The sequence below is a fragment of the Acipenser ruthenus genome, chromosome 44 (assembly GCF_902713425.1).
Source record: "Acipenser ruthenus chromosome 44, fAciRut3.2 maternal haplotype, whole genome shotgun sequence".
NCBI lineage: Eukaryota > Metazoa > Chordata > Actinopteri > Acipenseriformes > Acipenseridae > Acipenser > Acipenser ruthenus.
In genome coordinates, this window is record NC_081232.1 from 7,001,685 (window position 1) to 7,020,704 (window position 19,020).

At 44.8% G+C, this 19,020-nt stretch overlaps 1 protein-coding gene across 2 annotated transcripts; it reads right to left on the reverse strand.

The window, feature by feature from the left end:
- Nucleotides 1-2,993: 2,993 nt before the first annotated feature.
- On the reverse strand, nt 2,994-18,461 carry mazb (MYC-associated zinc finger protein b (purine-binding transcription factor)). 2 transcript variants are annotated; one of them, XM_033998113.3, is made up of 8 exons: nt 17,479-18,461; nt 16,021-16,171; nt 9,626-9,960; nt 9,242-9,528; nt 8,083-8,146; nt 7,457-7,628; nt 6,528-6,799; nt 5,480-5,616 (listed from the first exon to the last, which is right to left on the reverse strand). In XM_033998113.3, exons 1-7 carry the CDS (start codon nt 17,509-17,511, stop codon nt 6,555-6,557), a joined length of 1,287 nt encoding a protein of 428 aa, XP_033854004.3. In that variant the 5' UTR covers nt 17,512-18,461; the 3' UTR covers nt 5,480-5,616; nt 6,528-6,554. The 2 variants fall into 2 exon arrangements, with proteins under 2 accessions (XP_058868431.1, XP_033854004.3); XM_059012448.1 differs by lacking the exon at nt 6,528-6,799 and having other exon boundaries at nt 2,994-5,616.
- Between the last annotated feature and the right edge of the window lie 559 nt (nt 18,462-19,020).

Here is a 19,020-nt window from a genome sequence, read left to right on the forward strand (position 1 = left end):
CTCTCACCCTCTCCCTTCTCCCTTCTCCCCTGCCCACTCCTCACTCTCTCCCCTCTCCCCTTGCCCACCCCTCACTCTCTCCCCTCTCCTCTCCCCCTGCCCAGCCCTCACTCTCTCCCCTCTCCCCCTGCCCACTGCTCACTCTCTCCCCTCTCCCCTACCCACCCCTCACTCTCTCCCCTCTCCTCTCCCCCTGCCCAGCCCTCACTCTCTCCCCCTCTCCTCTCCCCCTGCCCACCCCTCACTCTCTCCCCTCTCACCTCTCTCCCTGCCCACACCTCACTCTCTCCCCTCTCCCCTCTCCTCTCCCCCTGCCCAGCCCTCACTCTCTCCCCTCTACTCTCCCCTTGCCCAGCCCTCTATTTCCCCTCCACTCCCCCTCCCCTCTCATTAACACACTCTCCCATTATATCTTCCCTACCCCTGACCACTCCTCACTCTCTCCCCTCTCCCCTCTCCACCCCTCACTCTCTCCCATCTCCCCCTGCCCACCCCTCACTCTCTCCCCTCTCCCCCTGCCCACCCCTTACTCTCTCTCCTCACCTACCCACCCCTCACTCTCTCCCCTCACTCTCTCCCTTCTCCCCTGCCCACTCCTCACTCTCTCTCCTCTCCCCCTGCCCACCCCTCACTCTCTCCCCCTGCCCACCCCTCACTCTCTCCCCTCTCTCCTCTCCCCCTGCCCAGCCCTCACTCTCTCCCCTCTCCCCCTACCCATCCCTCACTCTCTCCCCTCTCCTCTCCCCCTGCCCACCCCTCACTCTCTCCCCTCTCCCCCTGCCCACCCCTCACTCTCTCCCCTCTCCTCTCCCCCTGCCCAGCCCTCACTCTCTCCCCTCACCCCTTGCCCACCCCTCACTCTCTCCCCTCTCCTCTCCTCTCCCCCTGCCCAGCCCTCACTCTCTCCCCTCACCCCTTGCCCACCCCTCACTCTCTCCCCTCTCCTCTCCCCCTGCCCAGCCCTCACTCTCTCCCCTCACCCCTTGCCCACCGCTCACTCTCTCCCCTCTCCTCTCCTCTCTCCCCCAGCCCACCCCTCACTCTCTCCCCTCTCCTCTCCCCCTGCCCACCCCTCACTCTCTCCCCTCTCCCCCTACCCACCCCTCACTCTCTCCCCTCTCCTCTCCCCTGCCCAGCCCTCACTCTCTCCCCTCACCCCTTGCCCACCCCTCACTCTCTCCCCTCTCCTCTCCCCCTGCCCAGCCCTCACTCTCTCCCCTCACCCCTTGCCCACCGCTCACTCTCTCCCCTCTCCTCCCCTCTCTCCCCCTGCCCAGCCCTCACTCTCTCCCCTCTCCTCTCCCCCTGCCCAGCCCTCACTCTCTCCCCTCTCCTCTCCCCTCCCCCTGCCCAGCCCTCACTCTCTCCCCTCTCCCCTCTCCCCTCTCCCCCCTCACCTCCCTCTACATCTTAGAAATGTGTTTCATTATTTATCAGTGACTCTCTCTCTCTCTCTCTATATATATATATGTGTGTGTGTGTGTGTTTTAATGTGTGTCTCTTTTCTCTCCCTCTCCTCTTACTCTAACCCCTCTCTCTGCATCCCTCTCTCCCATTTCAACATTATTCTCCAGCGAGCTGTAAAAAAATCCCTTCGCCAGTCGTGTCGTCATAGCAACAGATCCTGCCGCGATTTGAACGCAACATCAGCACCGCTCGCCAGCCTCTCTCTCTCCCCTCCTCCGTCCGTACCTCTTTCTCTCCCTTCCCCCCTCACTCCGTCCGTCCGTCCCTCCCACTCTCCATCTCCCTTCCCCATCTCCCCCTCCCTCACTCTGCGGTGCGATCACGGGAGATTTCTCTCTTCTGCCCAAATATCGCTTCTCTCATTCGGATAATAATGAATCCAATCCAAATCTTAAAAGAAAGCGTTCGCAAGCCAGTCACATCCAATACACACGGGTGTTCGCTTATGTACTGTCAGAATCGATATTTTGTTTTGCAAAATTGCGTTATCACAGGAAAACCCACTTCATATCACCAGCTACTCTGCCTCCGCTTATTATCACCACATCGAGATGTTTCTGAACAGCCTCTGATGATGATGATGATGATAATAACATTATAATAATATAATTCAGCGGTCTGTGCTGAATCACTGGGCTCCTTTAAGACCGGCTGCTCGGAACCGGAAGAGCGCTGAACCGCATCCTCTCGTTCTGGAATCCTCTTATGTTATTTTTAATTTGTTTTAAATTTAAAATCTATTTAAAGATTTTTTAAACGCTTTTAGTTAAATGTTATTGAGTTTTTGGCACCCTCTTGTGGAGAACAAATGGTACTGCAGCAATATTAACCAGTTCCGAATTGCATGTGTTTTTGTAAATAAACCGTCTGTGTCCTCACGAATTTAAACTAAGAGGTGAATCTGTCCAGTCGACCCTTTCCCCGTCTCTTAAATAAACACTCATACTCATTGATAAAATTAAACATTTTTAGTATACTTTGTTTTAAAACAGAAAAAAATTAAGTTTATATTTACGTGTTATTAATTTTCACAATTAAAATACACAATCAAAACAGAACTAACAGTATTATATATATATATATATATATATATATATATATATATACACACACACACACACACACATTATAAGAGAACTTAAATGACTTCAAACAGAAAAATGAAATAATAATAATAATAATAATAATAATAATAATAATAATAATAATAATAATAATTTTACAGGAATGTATAAATTCCAAACGGTCCATTTTTTAAATTTTCTAAAACTAAATTAAAATAAAATCGACTTTTTTTTTTTGGCTGAAGTGTAGTTTAGCTGATATTATAATAAAATAAAAATAAAATTCAATAAATTGTGGTAAGGAATGTCCGTACCAAGTTACATCATAATTAGAAGAGTACTTCTCAAGATATAGCTACAAAAAACGTCGCTATATCACGTTTTGATGCTTCGGTTCGAACCCCTTTGAATCTGTTCAGAATTCATAGAAACAGAATTAAAATTAAACAGACTTTTGTTAAAAAAAAAAAAAAAAAAAGATAATAACAAACATGATATAATAGAATATATACTGTATAGTGTATCTATAATACAGGCATGCTAACAGCCAATCGTTTTGGTTTCCACCCCCCCCCTTTTAGTCAATTTGGACCAATGAAAATCCATCTGAAATTGGGGTGTGGTTTCAAGTTGGCTGTCTGAGTTTATTTTTATTTATTTTTTAGATTTATGCCAAAAGCAACATCGCAATAAAACTAATGCATTTCATTGTCTCTTAATTATTATTCTGTAAAAATTATGAAGGAGACGAAATTACAGCACCAACAAAGAGAAGGCAGAGAGATATCAAAGTACGGGCAATTGTACTAGGAATAATTTACTAGGAAATAGTTTAGTTTTAAACAAAGCACAGGTTTTCCCCTCCAAGCTAAAAGGTGGCTGAATGACTGAGCAAGCTAATGACTGCCTTTGTTTAAGAACACGCACTAAGTTAACCCAGGTTTTCCTTGATGTTTAAAATCTGTGTGTTTTGCTACAGTTCCAACTAAAATGGTAGATTTTTAATTTTCCCATTTTCCCATTTTATAGCACCGTTTTTAAAAACTATAGAACCCATCCAATTCGAGTATTGCATTGCTTGTGTCCTTGTGTTAGTCTCCAGATTGAGGCTGTAGGTAGCAGGTGCACGCATCCCTTAACACCACTGGAAACTCATTTTCAGAGTTAGAGACATTTCAGACTTATGAACAACGCAATGATTCAAATACTGTTTTTTTTTTGGCTCAGTCTGTGCTGCTTTGACTGCGAGTTGAGGAGCTGCTCTTCAGTTCTAGCTGCGCTGCCAATAGTTATTGTATTGTGAATCGGTACAGCCCTGGCTAGGACTACAGCTCCCAGCATGCCTCTGCAACCGCGGCAATGGTGAGGGATGCTGGGAGCTGTAATTCTTTAACTGCAATGTGCTGTATTACAATTTCTTTTGCTCAGTCCGTGTTGCTTTGACTGTGATTTCATTTCTACAGCTCTGGCTAAGTTTTGCATCACCTTGGATTTTAGACAAATATTAACATAACTGAGATCTTTTATTTAACATCATGTCAAAGAAACTACAAAATGATATCGCAAAAAGTCTACCGGAAGCCATGACAGTAGTATTTCGTGTGGGATTTTGAAATCATTTTTTTGTCAGTTTTTCAGTATCTGGGAAAACTCCAAAGCGGCGTGTAATTCAATATGTTAACGTAACATTATTCAGCAGGTTTCATTCGACCTTTATGAAGCACAATTAGTTCATGCTGCAGGGTGATGCAAAACTCTTGGCCAGAGCTGTAGTTGCTTGCCATAGATAAATGTGAAACACAGACTATTAAAACATGTAATACAATAATGAACCATCTTTGAGTAATTGCAATAATAATAACTCATCTGCAGCCAAAGAAAAACAAAGAATGCCTCTAAGGGAATGTAAAGAAACTGGAGTGTCAGTCAAGCCTGCGATGTTTCTGCCCGGGCTATGGAAGAACGAAGTAAAATGAATGATTGCTTACAGCATTAAACGTTATGGAGACACAAATAAAAACGTGATTTTTGTTGTTTTTAGATTCATCCAGGACTATTGAACACTCAGTAGAGCTGAATTTAGAAATACTAAAATAAACTTAATAAGTTCAATGAAGTCTCTCTCAGCATCTTCAGTGTGAATTCGATGGCAAACGTTTCCACTAGAAGTCTTTCTCAGCATCTTCACTGTGAATTCGATGGCAAACGTTTCCACTAGAAGTCTTTCTCAGCATCTTCACTGTGAATTCAATGGCAAACGTTTCCACTAGAAGTCTTTCTCAGCATCTTCACTGTGAATTCGATGGCAAACGTTTCCACTAGAAGTCTCTCTCAGCATCTTCAGTGTGAATTCAATGGCAAACGTTTCCACTAGAAGTCTTTCTCAGCGTCTTCAGTGTAAATTCAATGGCAAACGTTTCCACTAGAAGTCTTTCTCAGCGTCTTCAGTGTGAATTCAATGGCAAACGTTTCCACTAGAAGTCTCTCTCAGCATCTTCACTGTGAATTCAATGGCAAACGTTTCCACTAGAAGTCTTTCTCAGCGTCTTCAGTGTAAATTCAATGGCAAACGTTTCCACTAGAAGTCTTTCTCAGCGTCTTCACTGTGAATTCAATGGCAAACGTTTCCACTAGAAGTCTTTCTCAGCGTCTTCACTGTGAATTCAATGGCAAACGTTTCCACTAGAAGTCTTTCTCAGCGTCTTCAGTGTAAATTCAATGGCAAACGTTTCCACTAGAAGTCTTTCTCAGTGTCTTCACTGTGAATTCAATGGCAAACGTTTCCACTAGAAGTCTTTCTCAGTGTCTTCACTGTGAATTCAATGGCAAACGTTTCCACTAGAAGTCTCTCTCCGTGTGTTCAAATGAAACGTTTGTCGTTGAATTCATGACGTTTCTTTTAGTGTTTCTAAATGTTTTATATTCCCGGCGCATGCCGGATTGGCACAGTGATTTCACCAGGCTTGTGCAAAGGAGGAAGTTGTGGCAGGGGGAGGGGCCTGCTGTGTTCCCATGGGTACCGCTGTGCTTTGGGCCCCGCCCACTGAGCTCTGATTGGCTGAGTGAGGGCAGGAGCCGCCTGGACCTTTAAAACAATAAAAAGAAAAAATGAATTATTAGAAACTAAAACATATCGGTACTATATAAATAGATTAGTCATGATTTCAATCAGAAACTCTGCACAGGTGAAAAATAAATAAATAATAATAATAAACTGAGTCAAGCAGACCAGCGTTTGGGCTCTAGTACCTTCATCAGTGTTATTGAAACTAAACTGAGTCAAGCAGACCAGCGTTTGGGCTCTAGTACCTTCATCAGTGTTATTGAAACTAAACTGAGTCAAGCAGACCAGCGTTTGGGCTCTAGTGCCTTCATCAGCGTTACTGAAACTAAACTGAGTCAAGCAGACCAGCGTTTAGGCTCTAGTGCCTTCATCAGCGTTACTGAAACTAAACTGAGTCAAGCAGACCAGCATTTGGGCTCTAGTGCCTTCATCAGTGTTACTGACACCAAACTGAGTCAAGCAGACCAGCGTTTGGGCTCTAGTGCCTTCATCAGCGTTACTGAAACTAAACTGAGTCAAGCAGACCAGCGTTTGGGCTCTAGTGCCTTCATCAGTGTAGTGTTTATGTGTGTGTGTCTGTGTGAGAGATGTTGGTAGTATCTGTTTCTTCTCCTGTTTGTGTGTTGAGTGGATCTTGTGATATGATAGGTAGTTCATCCAGAACTTCAAAGCACTCAATTAGAAACTCTGCACAGGATTTCAGCTTGAATGCTGTGCGTCTGTCTCTCTCTATCTGTGTATTTGTTTCTCCCTCCCTCTCTCTCTATCTGTGTCTGTCTCTCTGTCTTTCTCTGTTTGTGTCTCTCTCTCTCTGTATCTCTCTTTGTCTGTGTCTCTCTCTGTCTATGTGTCTCTCTTTGTCTCTCTCTCTTTCTGTGTTTATGTGTCTTTCTTTCTGTCTGTCTCTCTCGCTATACCCCAGCAGCCCTTGCCTGTGTGTCACGCTCTCCTCTCTCTCTCTAGCGTGGGGCTGTGTTGCTGTTGTTATTGTTATTGTTGGCGTGTGTCTCCATGGCGATTGGGCCCCCACTGCCCTGTCCCGTGGCCCCGTGGGTGCCCATGTGTCCACGGAGCTGCGTGGGGGTCTTGCAGATCACGCCGCACAGCTGGCACACGTGGGGGCTGCCCCCACTCCCCGGGGAGCGCCACGCCAGCCCGTGGTGCTTCAGGGCATGGACTCGGAGATAGGCCAGTGTAGTGAAGCCTGCAGACAGACACGCAGACAGACAGACAGACAGAGAGAGAGGCAGGGAGACAAAGATAGACGAGGTTAGAACCAGACATATGTATCTCTCTCTGTCTGTCTCTCTGTCTGTCTGTGTGTGTGTGTGTGTTTCCGTCTGTCTGCCTTGCTATCTGTGTGCGCGTCTGTGTGTGTGTGTCTCAGTGTGCGTGTCAGTGTCTCAGTGTGTGTGTGTGTGCGTGTCTGTGTGTGTGCGTCTGTGTGTGTGTGCGTCTGTGACAGTGCGTGTGTCTGTGTCAGTGTGTGTGTGTGCGCGTCTGTGTCAGTGTGTGCGTGCGTCTGTGTCAGTGTGTGTCAGTGTCTGTGTGCGTCTGTGTCAGTGTCTGCGTGTGTCTCAGTGTCTGTGTTGAAACGTCTGTCTGCTTCATTTTTTGCCTTTCATTTTAAGATTGACTGTTGTTTGAAGGTCTCAGAAGGATTGACACACACACACACACACACACACAGACAGACACACACACACACACACACACACAGACAGACACACACACACACACACACACACACAGACAGACACACACACAGACAGAGACACACACACAGACAGACACACACACACACACACACAGTTGTATGAGTTGATCTATATTACTGATGTCAGTGCAGACCCCCCCTCACCTCGGTTGCAGGTCTCACACACGTGGTTCTGTGATTGGCTGTGCACCCTCATGTGATCGGTGATGTAAGCGGCGGACAGCAGCTTGCCGCACACGTGGCACGGAACCTTCTCCTCGTGGCGGATCATGTGAGCCCGGAGACGGTCCTTCGTGGCAAAGGCAGACTCACACGTCTGGGGAGAGAGGGGGTGAATATAAACCAGCATTGCATTGCAGTACATCACATTACAGTGAGAGAGAGAGAGGAGGGAAAGAGGGATTACGAGAGATGGGGAGAGAGAGAGAGAGGAGAGAGAGAGGAGGGAAAGAGGGATTAGGAGAGATGGGGAGAGAGAGGAGGGAGAAAGAGGAGATGGAGAGAGAGAGAGAAGGGAAAGAGGGATTAGGAGAGATGGGGAGAGGGAGAGAGGAGAGAGAGGAGGGAAAGAGGGATTAGGAGAGATGGGGAGAGAGAGGAGGGAAAGAGGGATTAGGAGAGATGGGGAGAGAGAGGAGGGAGAAAGAGGAGATGGAAAGAGAGAGAGGAGGGAAAGAGGGATTAGGAGATGGGGAGAGAGAGAGAGGAGGGAGAAAGAGATGGAGAGATGGAGGAAGAGGAGGGAGAGATGAAGAGAGGAAGGAGGGTACCTGGCATTTGAAGGGTCTCTCAGTGGAGTGCACTTGTCTGACATGACTGTTGAGATGATCCGGCCTGAAACACAGAGACAGCAGATCAGACAGACAGACACACACTGACAGTCACACAGACAGACAGCAGATCAGACACACAGACAGCAGATCAGACAGACACACAGACAGACAGCAGATCAGACTCACAGAAATACAGACAGAGAGCAGATCAGACACAGACACACAGCAGATCAGACACACAGATCAGACACAGACACACAGCAGATCAGACACAGACACACACACAGCAGATCAGAAACACAGCAGATCAGACACAGACAGACAGCAGATCAGACACAGACACACACACAGATCAGACACACAGCAGATCAGACACAGACACACACACAGCAGATCAGACACAGACAAACAGCAGATCAGACACACACACAGCAGATCAGACACAGACACACACACACAGAAGATCAGACAAACAGCAAATCAGACACACAGAAATACAGACAAAGAGCAGATCAGACACAGACAGAGTCAAGCAGACCAGCGTTTGGGCTCTAGTGCCTTCATCAGTGTAGTGTTTATGTGTGTGTGTCTGTGTGAGAGATGTTGGTAGTATCTGTTTCTTCTCCTGTTTGTGTGTTGAGTGGATCTTGTGATATGATAGGTAGTTCATCCAGAACTTCAAAGCACTCAATTAGAAACTCTGCAGATCAGACACAGACACACACACAGCAGATCAGAAACACAGCAGATCAGACACAGACAGACAGCAGATCAGACACAGACACACACACAGATCAGACACACAGCAGATCAGACACAGACACACACACAGCAGATCAGACACAGACAGACAGCAGATCAGACACACACACAGCAGATCAGACACAGACACACACACACAGAAGATCAGACAAACAGCAAATCAGACACACAGAAATACAGACAAAGAGCAGATCAGACACAGACAGACAGCAGATCAGACACACACACAGATCAGACACACACAAGATCAGACACAGACAGACAGACAGCAGATCAGACACAGACAGACACACAGCAGATCAGACACACAGACAGCAGATCAGACACAGAGAGCCTCACCCCCTCCCCTCTCTCTCTCACACACACAAACACACAGTCTCCTCTCCCCTCTCACCTGGAGAACCCCTTGCTGCAGTGCGGGCAAACGTACGGTTTCTCCACCCCTCCCTGGTGTGATCTCACATGGTAGCTCATGCGGTCCTTCCTCTTGAACCTCTGCTGGCACACCGGGCACTCAAAAGGCTTCTCGTCGGAGTGGGACAGCTTGTGCCGGTTCAGATGGTACACGTCTCGGAACGCCTTGCCACACGCGTCACAGGCGTGGTCCTTACGCACACGCCTCGCACACACAGAGACAGGGACTGACACCGGAGCAGAGAGAGAGAGAGACGCGTCCAGGGGCTGGGGGGGTGCAGGAGAGAGGAAAGAGAAGGTATATATTACACACTGCCTGTATTGCCCAGTCCTTGTATTGCCCAGCCCCTGTATTGCCCAGTACCTGTATTGTGTTTCCCACTCCGCCGCCAGCCTGATTACTGGCACCCAGGTTCACATTCATGCCCATGTTGACACCGAGGCTCGCCGTTGCCGCGGTGACGCCACTGTCGGGCTGCGGGGGGGCGGGGGCGGTGACCTCACTTCCTGGCAGCTGTAGGAGGCTGACAGGCACCCTGGCCCCGCCGTCCCGCCCCTCTCTCCTCACCCCGGTGTGCACGGCCTGGTGTCGCCTCAGATTGTAGCCGTTCTTGAACTGTTTGGAGCAGGTGGGGCAGATGTGGCTGACTCCGCCCCTGGGGCGCTTCTGGACCCGCCCCCCGGCGACAGGCCCCACCCCTTAAAGGGAAAGGAAAACCTCTTAAGATCTGAGTTTGTCGCATAAGGATACATTTTTGTTTCGAGACCTCGTGTCAAGCTACTGTTCTTTTACCACACATCAGCCCCATGTGTATGTGGTTTGTTACATGCTTTAGAAGTCAATAAGGGACGTTTTTACAGAGTTATCACTGCCCCTGACCTCCTCTAAGACTTGTGCAGTTCATAAACACCTATTTTGTAAACATGTATGCCCAGGTTGCAACTATAGTAACATTAGTTACATATTTAGGAGGCTGTGTGGTCTGGTCGTTAAAGAAAAGGGCTTGTAACCAGGAGGTCCCGGGTTCAAATCCCGACTCACTCGCTGACTCACTGTGTGTGACCCTGAGCAAGTCACTTCACCTCCTTGTGCTCCGTCTTTCGGGTTAGACGTAGTTGTAAGTGACTCTGCAGATGATGCATAGTTCACACACCCTAGTCTCTGTAAGTCGCCTTGGATAAAGGCGTCTGCTAAATAAACAAATAATAATACTGCCCTTAAAGAGTTCTTCTTTTGCAAACTGTTCTCGTCTGTCGGAGAGAAGGGTTTGGGATCTGGGATCCGAATGAACCCCTGCTCAGAAGGTGTTGACTCTTACATGTGTTGAGCTGTAAACTCAAGGAAGAGTGTAAGGGGTTAAAAGCAAAGGGAGATGTTTAACATGAGGTGTTTGAGGCCACGCGTTTTCTTCACAACAGCATTTTGAAACTCATTTGTATGTGTATATGTGTAAGCCCACATAGTATTTCTAGAACGTACTTAACTTTATGACATTCCTGGGGCTTGAATCTTCGCTAGCTGGTTAGCAAGGAACGTTGTCATTTTGTGCATGGAAAGTTGCTTTGTAGATAAATGGGGCAGCAGTGTGGAGTAGCGGTTAGGGCTCTGGACTCTTGACTGGAGGGTCATGGGTTCAATCCCAGGTGGGGGGGGACACTGCTGCTGTACCCTTGAGCAAGGTACTTTACCTAGATTGCTCCAGTAAAAACCGTATGTAACTGTATGTAAAAAATAATGTGATATCTGTATAATGTGATATCTTGTAACAATTGTAAGTCACCCTGGAAAAGGGCGTCTAATAAAAAATAAATAATAATAATAATAATAAATAATAAATGGCGTCACAGTTTGGAAGGTTTAAGAGGGTCGTCCTCAGACCCAGTAACTGTAAATGCCAGTCCCCGAAACCGTTACCCCGTGTAGCAAATTAATCTAGCCATTTCTAACGCAACTTATTACAACATATAAACAACACTGGATATACGAAGACGAGGTGGACGGGAAGCAATTTGAAAAATAATAAAACAATTGTTGTGACGTGTAAATTAACTGGGATTGGTGGCGCACTGTCGATAGGATTTATAGCATTTTGGTTAAACATGATGGCCTCAGAAGAGACTGTTATACATTATTTCCAGAAGTAGTGTTAAGAGAATTTCCTTTTGGTCTTGTGAGATATTAAATCTGGCTGAATAAAGCCATATAATAACATGAGCTAAGCACTAGCGTGGAGTGCAGGATGCCCCCTATAGTCTGGACGTCGCCGGTTCGAGTCCAGGCTATTCCTTTGCCGACCGAGGACAGGAGCTTCCAGGGGGCGGCGCTCAATTGGCCGAGCGTCGCCCGGGGGGAGGGAGGGTTAGGTCAGCCAGGGTGTCCTCGGCTCACCGCGCACCAATGACCCCTGTGGTCTGGCCGGACGCCTGCAGGCTTGCCTGTAAGCTGCCCAGAGCTGCGTTGTCCTCCGACGCTGTAGCTCTGGGTTGGCTGCATGAAGGGCCTGCAGAGTGAAAAGAAGCGGTCGGCTGACGGCACACGCCTCGGAGGACAGCTTGTGTTCGTCTCATATGGGAGATACTGAAATTGAAGAAGGAATTTATGAAAAAGAACTAGGAGTTTATGTTGACTCAGAAATGTCTTCATCTAGACAATGTGGGGAAGCTATAAAAAAGGCCAACAAGATGCTCAGATATATTGTGAGAAGTGTTGAATTTAAATCAAGGGAAGCAATGTTAAAACTCTACAATGCATTAGTAAGACCTCACCTAGAATATTGTGTTCAGTTCTGGTCACCTCGCTACAAAAAGGATATTGCTGCTCTAGAAAGAGTGCAAAGAAGAGCAACCAGAATTATCCCGGGTTTAAAAGGCATGTCGTATGCAGACAGGCTAAAAGAATTGAATCTATTCAGTCTTGAACAAAGAAGACTACGCGGCGATCTGATTCAAACATTCAAAATCCTAAAAGGTATTGACAATGTCGACCCAGGGGACTTTTTTGAGCTGAAAACAGAAACAAGGACCAGGGGTCACAAATGGAGATTAGATAAAGGGGCATTCAGAACAGAAAATAGGAGGCACTTTTTTACACAGAGAATTGTGAGGGTCTGGAACCAACTCCCCAGTAATGTTGTTGAAGCTGACACCCTGGGATCCTTCAAGAAGCTGCTTGATGAGATTCTGGATCAATAAGCTACTAACAACCAAACAAGCAAGATGGGCCGAATGGCCTCCTCTCGTTTGTAAACTTTCTTATGTTCTTATGTTCTTATCTTCGCTGCTCCCGAGTCAGCGCAGGGGTGGTAGCGGTGAGCTGAGCTAAACAAAATAACTGGACACTACTAAATTTGGGGAGAAAATAACAAAAAAACTAATTGGCGACTACCAAATTAAAAAAAAAATAAATAAATAATAACATGGAGCTGAAATCGATCTTCACACTACAGTACAGTTCACAACTAAAGTTACAAATATGCCTCTTTTTGGTTCACATTAACTTATGTTAGTATATGCAGCTAAACTCTCCAAAAGCATAAGGAAATAATGTTATATTCCTATACCCTGACAACACTGTAGCACATACAGTGCCGAGAAAAAGTATTTGCCCCCTGTCTGATTTTCTGCATTTTTCACACTGTATTTGGTCAGATTTTTTTGTGGATTGTAGTAGTATATAGAGAGAGTCTGAGAGAAAAAATGACACCAAAGTTTAGTGCTTCTTTCATTTGTTTGGTGTGCAAGGTAATCAAACATGCAATCTTCAGGTGTGAAAAAGTTATTGCCCCCCCTAGTTAACTCAACCCAATTAAAGGGATAATTAGGGTCAGCTGTTTCATTACTTTGGTTAACAACCAGGCCTGATTTGGGCCAGCCCTGCCCAATATAAATCTGACTGGTTTTGGCCCTTACCATCAGAGTGAAGTTGTCAGCACACAGGTTCTAGAGGCACATCATGCAACGAACAAAAGTAATTCCTGAAGACCTCCGGAAAAAAGTTGTTGATGCCTATCAGTCTGGAAAGGGTTACAAAGCCATTTCTAAGGCTCTGGGGCTCCACTGAACCACAGTCAGAGCCATATTGTCCAAATGGAGAAAGTTTGGGACAGTAGTGAATCTTCCCAGGAGTGGCCGTCCTGCTAAAATCTCCCCAAGAGCAAGGCGTAAAATCATCCAGGAAGTCACAAAGAACCCTAGAACAACATCCAGGGATCTGCAGGCCTCTCTTGCCTTGGCTAAGCAGTGTTCATGACTCCACCATCAGAAAGACACTGGGCAAAAATGGGATTCATGGCAGAGCAGCAAGGCGGAAACCATTGCTCACTAGGAAGAACATGAATGCTTGTCTCAAGTTTGCCAAAAAGCATCTGGATGTTCCTCAAGAGTTCTGGAACAATGTTCTATGGACAAATGAGTCAAAAGTGGAACTTTTTGGCCGACATGGGCCCCGTTATGTCTGGCGAAAACCAAACACTGCATTCCACAGTAAGAACCTCATACCAACGGTCAAGCATGGTGGTGGTAGTGTCATGGTTTGGGGATGCTTTACTGCATCAGGACCTGGACGCCTTGCCATCATTGGGGCAGCAGTGTGGAGTAGTGGTTAGGGCTCTGTACTCTTGACCGGAGGGTCGTGGGTTCAATCCCAGGTGGGGGACACTGCTGCTGTACCCTTGAGCAAGGTACTTTACCTAGATTGCTCCAGTAAAAACCCAACTGTATAAATGGGTAATTGTATGTAAAAAATAATGTGATATCTTGTAACAATTGTAAGTCGCCCTGGATAAGGGCGTCTGCTAAGAACTAATTAAATAAAAAAAATAAAAAAATAATTGAAGGAACCATGAATTCTGCTCTGTATCAGAATTCTACAGGAGAATGTCAGGCCATCCGTCCGTGAGCTGAAGCTGAAGCGCAGCTCGGTCATGCAGCAAGACAATGATCCGAAACACACAAGCAAGTCTATATCAGAATGGTTGAAGAACAAGAAATTGAATGTTTTGGAATGGCCTAGACAAAGTCCAGACCTAAACCCCATTGAGATGTTGTGGCAGGACCTAAAACGAGCAGTTCATGCTTGAAAACCCACAAATGTCACTGAGTTGAAGCAGTTCTGCATGGAGGAGTGGGCCAAAATTCCTCCACGGCGCTGTGAGAGACTAATCAATAACTACAGGAAGCGTTTGGTTGCAGTTATTGCTGCTAAAGGTGGCGTAACCAGTTATTGAGTCTAAGGGGGCGATTACTTTTTCACACGGGCATTGGGTGTTGCATAACTTTCTTTAATAAATAAATGAAATATGTATCAAATTTTTGTGTTATTTGTTCACTCAGGGTCCCTTTTATCTAATATTAGATTTTGGTTGAAGATCTGGTAACATTCAGTGTCAAATATGCAAAAATGCAGAAAATCAGACAGGGGGCAAACACTTTTTCACTGAACTGTATATTTAGGGCTTCTGTTTTTCGGTGCTTATTTTTAGCTATTTTCGAGTTTTATTATTATTATTTGTTTATTTAGCAGACGCCTTTATCCAAGGCGACTTACAGAGACTAGGGTGTGTGAACTATGCATCAGCTGCAGAGTCACTTACAATTACGTCTCACCCGAAAGACGGAGCACAAGGAGGTTGAGTGACTTGCTCAGGGTCACACAATGAGTCAGTGGCTGAGGTGGGATTTGAACCGGGGACCTCCAGGTTACAAGCCCTTTTCTTTAACCACTGGACCACACAGCCTCCTATGTAAATCGTTTTTTTTCAGGGCTTTCGTTTTTGATATACTGTATGAAATTAGTATTTTCTGTTACTTTCCAAAATGCTTGAGTGTTTTTTTTGTGTCAAAATATGGGGAGTAGTAACTCAACCATACTTGCACACTTAAGTTGTACCTTCTTAGGTTTCTTCTTACAAGAAGGTAGGCTTCTTACAATTGTTACAAGATATCACATTATTTTTTACATACAATTACCCATTTATACAGTTGGGTTTTTACTGGAGCAATCTAGGTAAAGTACCTTGCTCAAGGGTACAGCAGCAGTGTCCCCCACCTGGGATTGAACCCACGACCCTCCTGTCAAGAGTCCGGAGCCCTGACCACTACTCCACACTGCTTCCCTATGTATTCAGAACGAATCAATGATAGATACAAGTCAGGAAGGCGGGACACTGCCCAGCAGCGCTGGGAAATGTATGTATGTATGTATTATTATTATTGTAGTAGGTTTTAGTTTTTAATAGAAAAAGGGTAAAGTCAACGTGAATTGATTAACCATTTCCACAGTTTTTTCAGGTGTTTTCTGGTGTTTATTGGCTATCCACCAATTTCATTAATTTTGTATTGGGGGTGTTTTATCGGGTTTTATCAGTTAAAACTGAAAATCAGAAGCCCTACTTGTACTGTTGAAAATGAAAAGCACTAAAACTGTGATTTTAGTGGGTTTTTTATTTATTTTTATTTTTTTAGTCATTCCATCCGAGTTAGGAATATTCAATCCAGCGTGTTACTTTTCTGCCGAGTGAAAATGCCGGGACAGACAGCTCACGTTTTTTCTCCTCCTCTGAAGAGTGAACATAAGTAGCAGAATGAGCACAGAGTAGATTTACGTGAATGCAAAACCAGGCTAGGAAACTGCCCCCGGCAGTCTGCCGTCTTGGCTCTGGCTGTCCTATAGTTTACACAGAGGGTGGGCTCCGTGCTGGAGGCGCAGTGGAGGCAGTTTTCTAACCGGCTCATTCACAGGGCGGCGCTGCAGAGACTCACCGCTGTCAGTCTCCTGGCTCAGAGCTGCCGTGTCGACTGTGGAAGGGGGAGGGGCTATCTGCACAGGGGGAGGAGCCTGGTTGGGGCTTTCCAGCACTGGGAGGAGCTCCACTTGCAGAGGCTCCACCCCTTGGCTCTGGGTTGGCTGAGTCTAGAGAGAGATAAAGTCAAAGTCACAAACAGACAAAATCTCTTTAATCACACACTGTGTATTGTTGCAATCAAAGAACCATTGTGCTTTCTGTAATGCAATCCCTTCTTCTTGGTGTCTGTGTTAGTTTACTACATTCTGAAAAGAGTTTAGTTTCATTAAAGCTGCAGACAGACAGACAGACAAGAGAGCCCCACAATCCTGTTCAGTTTGACACTACAAAATGATCTCTTCTTTGTGGTGTCTGTGTTGGTTTACTACATTCTGAAAAGAGTTTAGTTTCATTAAAGCTGCAGACAGACAGACAGACAGACAGACAGACATGCATTTTGTCTCGCTCAACCTAGGTCAAAGTGCATTGGCCCACATCCTGAGGTGGGTCACTAAGACCCAGGTACGTGGTTTGACGCTACGTGGGATTGGAACCCGGGTAGCCAGAACCCGGGTCCGGACCTGGGTAGGAGTGCCAGTGTGAAAGGGGCTAAAGATTCAAAACTGAATCCCAGGGACAAGTTTCTCAAAACTGGAACGATGCAGGGCAAACAGGGACAGGTGGCGACCCTGCAGCTGTGGTCAAAAGTTTTCCATCACCTGGAATTGCAGGACTGAGACAAAATACAAATAAACTACATGAACATCTTTTACTTAACATTGTCTAATCAACAAAAGAAACTACAAAATGATGTCGCAAAAAACAAAGTCTACCGGAAGCCATAATATTAGCACAGTAGTATTTCAAGTGAGATTTCAAAATGTCACATTTTTTTTGTTTCACAGATGGAAAACTATACAAACCGGTGGGGAATGCAATATGTTAACTTAACAGTAATCTGCCGGTTTCATTGGACTTCATGAAGCAAAATTAGTGTATTCTAACAGGTGACGCAAAACTGTAGAGCTCAGAACTCATCAGTACAGAGTACACCACCAATCCATACTATAGAGAAGCATACACTGAGACAAAGCATATACATATATATATATATATATATATATATATATATATATATATATATATATATATATACACACACACACACACACACACACACAGGCAGGCAGGCAGGTATATTGCACAGAATCTATATGAAGAAAATATTGCATAGTTAGCACTGTGGCACACACAGATATACTGTACACTCTGCAAATAGTATTTGTGCGCACACGTTTTGATATTGCATAGAGACGTGTGATATTAATGCACTTACACACCTTGGGCCTACTGCATCGGCACATAGCATGTAAAGACACACATAGAAGGCCGTTGCTTTTCGTTATGTTGTTTCTATTGAGTATCGTCTCCTTACCTGAAATAGGAAATTGCTCCAGGACGTATCCATTTTGTAGGCGCGTGGGAATTGACGTTTTTATCCGAACGAAACAAATTAATAAATCAAATATCAATAATAATAATAAAATACAAACGTAATGATAGAAGAAAAACAGCACTGTAAGCCTAATAATATATTATTATTCTTATTAATATGAATGTTTAGATAGACTCGTTAATATATACACATTAACAAACGCATGAAGCAAACAGTTTGATTAGCGAGGGTTCTAAAAAAAATAACTGTTTAGACTGCGTTTCGGATTCAGATGCATGCAAAATATGTATATTTATTTTATATAATAATAATAATAATAATAATAATAATAATAAAATCGCTACAGTATAACGCTCGGCTGGATATTTTGACCTCTCGACCCTTTGTCGAACCCCAGCCCCCCCCCCTCCCCGATTTAGACAGATAAATTCATCTCAACCCGAGAGGAGAAGCGAGCGGTGCTTGCAGATCTCCGTTTGAAACGCAAATAAAATAGATCTGTATTATTGACTGTGGATTTGTGTATGCATACAAGCGATGGATTATTAATGTTTTTAGCACGCTTTCATTTTAAAAAAATCAAATCAAATCAATTAATCAGAATACGAAGTTAAATAACGACGGTTTGGGGTTATATTTATATATTATTGGTAATACTAAATGCACTAGCACCGATTTATTATAAAAAACGAACTTTTCACCCCCTTCGACCCCAATTTAAAAATATGATAAATATACACGGCCGTTTTTGTTTAAATCCAGCCCGCTTTTACACCGCTTAAATGGTATATAACTGTATTCGATATCGGGAATCAGAGATATTAATAGTCGGAGGATTTCTAATATCTTTTTGCAGACTCTCTCTACTAAATAATATACAATTCAGAGCGACTCCATTTTTTTTCAATCCCGGTATTAAAGGGGATGAATCTTTCCCTCCCACCCTCTCGCCTTGCCTGAGCCGACTGAAAATGCGAGCGCTGCGTCTTAAAGGGGAAGAATGCACAACTGCTATTTACAAGAAACGCCGGCTTTGTGCGTTGAGTTAGCGCGGTTTCGTAAAAGCTAAATCATGCACAGGTATAGCATAAGACCGTTTCTTTGCAGTTCAATTCCAAATGATGCCAGATAGTCTAGATTTAACACACACACACACACACATATATATATATATATGCTTAAGTGGACTTTATTGTAGTTTGCTTAAAGGGATTTTAAAAAAAATAAATAAAAAAAATAAAATGCAGTTACATTTCATCGAAATGATAACCATGTGTTTTTAATCAGACTTTTAAAGCACTGAGAGATGGTACCTCCCACACAAGGGATGGGAATCAGACTCCTATTGCACAGCAGTGTCACCCATTCCAGGTTTTACTACCAGCTTGATCAGCCCCCAGTGTGTCTAGGCAACAAGCTCAGGTGCGTCTTATTAAACTCCTAGTGAAACCAGGAATGGATCAAAGTGCTATGCAATGGGAGTCTTATTTCCATCCCTGAGTTATAACACATTCTTCAGTT

Coding starts and splice junctions, on each gene's coding strand:
- mazb (XM_033998113.3), bottom strand. CDS start 17,511: ATGGATACGTCCTGGAGCAATTTCCTATTTCAG. Junction 7,629..8,082: donor AGAGACCCTTCAAATGCCAG/GTACCCTCCTTC, acceptor CTCTCTCCCCAG/ACGTGTGAGTCTGCCTTTGC. Junction 6,800..7,456: donor GTGTGAGACCTGCAACCGAG/GTGAGGGGGGGT, acceptor GTCTGTCTGCAG/GCTTCACTACACTGGCCTAT.